General features: G+C 42.3%; 1 protein-coding gene across 1 annotated transcript; it reads left to right on the top strand.

The window, feature by feature from the left end:
• Positions 1-914: 914 nt before the first annotated feature.
• On the top strand, positions 915-2294 carry LOC146632503 (E3 ubiquitin-protein ligase TRIM39-like). The gene has a single exon (XM_085354437.1). The coding sequence runs from the start codon at positions 915-917 to the stop codon at positions 2292-2294; it is 1380 nt and encodes a 459-aa protein (XP_085210563.1).
• The last annotated feature ends 1059 nt before the right edge of the window (positions 2295-3353 follow it).

The raw sequence follows: 3353 nt of genomic DNA, 5'->3' as shown, positions 1-3353 counted from the left end.
GAGAACATTAAGATCAGTGAATTGATTGTATTACACTGAATGTCTGTGTAACAGGGTCATAAATCACATTGTTATAATTACACAAAATGTGTTCTAAACCCCCAAACCGTTCCTTTTATACCTGACTTTTAGGACCTCCAAGCCTGTAGTTATGTTCATTATCAGTTAGAGCCCCTCCTCATCCTTTTCTTCTTCTGGCCGCCCTCCTGCCACGGGGTGAATGGACTCTGGTTTTCCCCCAGGAGCACCCTCCAACCGACTGCCTGTCCTGCCCGCCTACACCAGCCTCGTTCACGTGTGTTTGGGGTGGGGGGTCGGACCACCAGGTGGCTCCACTCACACCCAAGGTTAAGGGAAGTGATGGGGTGGAGGTTTGGCGCTTTTTGTATACGGAGTTCTAGTGAAGCCGTTAATAAAGTTGGAGTGAGACATATTGAGGCCTCTCCTGTAGTCTTTACATACCTCCACAATCTTTAATTTAATAAGACAGCTGTTGTTATTGTTGAGTTTATTTTTTGTCTGTTTCCACGTCTGAACTACTGTACTGCTGAAAAAGCTTTAAAATGGGAATAGTTTAGGAGCACTTTAAAACAGGTCACACCTTTGTCTCCGCCCACCTGACTACGCTCTTTCAGCTATGGGTAAAAAAACAAAACAAAAAAGGAAGCCTGGGCGTTCTTCCTCTGAGAAAAACAAAAGCGTTGTCTGGGTGAGAAATTTATCTCAAGGTTAAAATCAAAACAGAGAAAGGAAAACAAGGCGAAACTAGTATAGTTAAGGTAAGAGTTCATTTGTTCCCTTCTAAGGAGACGAAATATTATGTTTATAACACAAACCAAAAGTGAAAGTAAACCTGGCCGCCTTCCTGTTATACAATTCTGTTCGGTGCATTTTCAGCTTCTCTCTGAGAAAAGATGTCTTTCCAGTCCGAGGAGGATCTTTCCTGTCCCGTCTGCCATAACATCTTTAGGGATCCTGTTTTCCTGTCATGCAGCCACAGCTTCTGCAAGACTTGTTTGAAGAACTGCTGGGCACAGAAGCTGGAACAGCAGTGCCCAGTCTGTAAGAAAATGTCAGAGCAGAGTGACCCACCCTGTAACTTGGTCCTAAAGAACCTCGCTGAGGCCTACTTAAAAAAGAAAAATCAGAGCGCTTCGGCAGGGTCTGAGGTTTTGTGCTGTCTGCACTTTGAGAAACTCAAACTCTTTTGTCTGGACCATCAGGAGCCAGCCTGTGTCATCTGTCGTGATTCGAGAGCACACGTCGACCACAAGTTCTGGCCCATCGATGAGGCCGCGCAGGATCACAAGGAAGAGCTTCAGAAATCCCTAAAACCATTACAGGACAAACTGAAGGTCTTACAAAAAGCGAAGGGAAACTTTGATATAACAGAGCAACACATTAAGACCCAGGCTCAACAAACAGAGAAGCAGATCAAGGAGCAGTTTAAGAAGTTTCGCATGTTTCTAGATGAGGAAGAGAAGACCAGGCTGGCTGTTCTGAATATAGAAGAGCAAGAGAAGAGTCAGCAGATGAAGGAGAAGATTGCTGCTCTGAGCAGAGAGATGGCAGCTCTTTCGGCCACAATCAGAGCTGCAGAGGAGGAGCTGAAAGCTGAAAACGTCGCTTTTCTGCAGGACTACAAGGGTACAATGAACATGGTCCAGCTGTACCCCCAGCTGGATGACCCACAGCTGGTCTCAGAAGCTCTGATAGATGTGGCCAAACACCTGGGCAACCTGGGTTACAACATCTGGAACAAGATGAAGAAGATGGTCTCCTACTCTCCTGTGATTCTGGACCCAAACTCTGCCCAGCCAAATCTCCTCATCTCTGAAGATCTGACCGGTGTGAGCGTCAGTGAGAAACGGCAGCTTCCCGACAATCCAGAGAGGTTTGACTTCTACCCGATTGCTATGGCCTCCGAGGGCTTTTATTCAGGCACTCACAGCTGGGATGTTGAAGTTGGAAACAGCACAGACTGGAAAGTCGGTGTGTTAGCAGAGTCTGTCAAAAGGAAGGGAGAGCCGCAATCTGGATTATGGAGGCTAGGGTTTTATAAAGGTGAATACACCGTGCGCTCCCTGCCAGAGTCTTCCATCGTTCTTTTTTTAAAGGCGGTCAAGAAGGTCAGAGTTCAGCTGGACTGGAACAGGGGGAAGGTGTCATTCTCTGATCCTGACACCAAAACACAAATACACACCTTCACACACACTTTCACTGAGAAGATGTTTCCATACGTAAGTAATCTGAGTAAAATCCCACTGAAGATGTTGCCCGCATCAGTGAAGTAGAGTGGTAGTTTATAGCCATGAAGCCAGAAGTGGTGGAAATAAACACACAAATTGCATGACAACTAGTTAGAGAGCTCACATGATAAAACTATCCTTGTTTAAAATAAATAAATACACTTCACAGTTATGACACATTTATCTCATATTAATACTATTTAACTGTAGAGAAATGATTCAGCTTAGTCTAATGGGGCAGTTTGTTTATATAGATTTGGGGTACAAATCCTTTTCAGAGGACGGTGTTTTATAGCTTTATAACCATATGTAAGGTGGCTTTTAAATTCTGTGATACCAACTGTTACAACCTAAAAAACCTTGGGGCGACTGATTGTAACGAGTCTCAACTGAAATTGAATTTCAGTCCAATATGATGAATCCTTCTTTTGTGTTGTTTATGAGACACTTTGGTAATCATACAAAAGAGAAGTGATAATCTCAGCTTTAATGCTTGAATGTATAAAATGATGTGTTTGTGTAAGTAACAGATTATCTGGCATTTATGTGGATTGCTCCAGTTAAACAGTTTTCATTTTAGGAGGTCAACAGATATGTTATCTACTAAATGTATGAGGTCTGTCTGTTTTTATGTTTGAATTCAGTTATCCAATATGTGGCTACTAAAATACTTTACACTATAGCGAGTCAGCTCTTTATTTCTCTTATGTTGAAATGTTTTCCCAACAATGCATTTTGTTTTCATTTCCTTCTGAATGTTTCTTTCTATTTCAGTTCCTGTTAGTTCCAGGTGTTGTCATTTGAGTGCAGCTTGTATTTGTTTTGGTTTCCTGCACTGTAATATGGATGATTTATCAGGGGAAAACTGATGATGTAATAGGTTTTATAACACAAGTTATCATGTAGACATCCTATTCTCAATAAACATTTGCACCAATACCTGCTCGGTTGGTTTTGTTGACAAACTGGATTAAGTGGGACTAAACCTGAAAAAATTAGCTGGATATTTTATTTAGTTTTCTTCAAGTTAGTTATTCTGTTCCATCCAGTAACATCAAATCACATCTCCGTGACTACAGGACCAGAGGTTTGTGTTATCACTGT

This window comes from Diplotaxodon limnothrissa, linkage group LG5 (genome assembly GCF_057381915.1).
Source record: "Diplotaxodon limnothrissa isolate DT_005_m linkage group LG5, D_limnothrissa_male_GT1.1, whole genome shotgun sequence".
Taxonomy (NCBI): domain Eukaryota; kingdom Metazoa; phylum Chordata; class Actinopteri; order Cichliformes; family Cichlidae; genus Diplotaxodon; species Diplotaxodon limnothrissa.
Note: the sequence above shows the minus strand (reverse complement) of the source record. Positions and strands in the feature narration are given on the sequence as shown.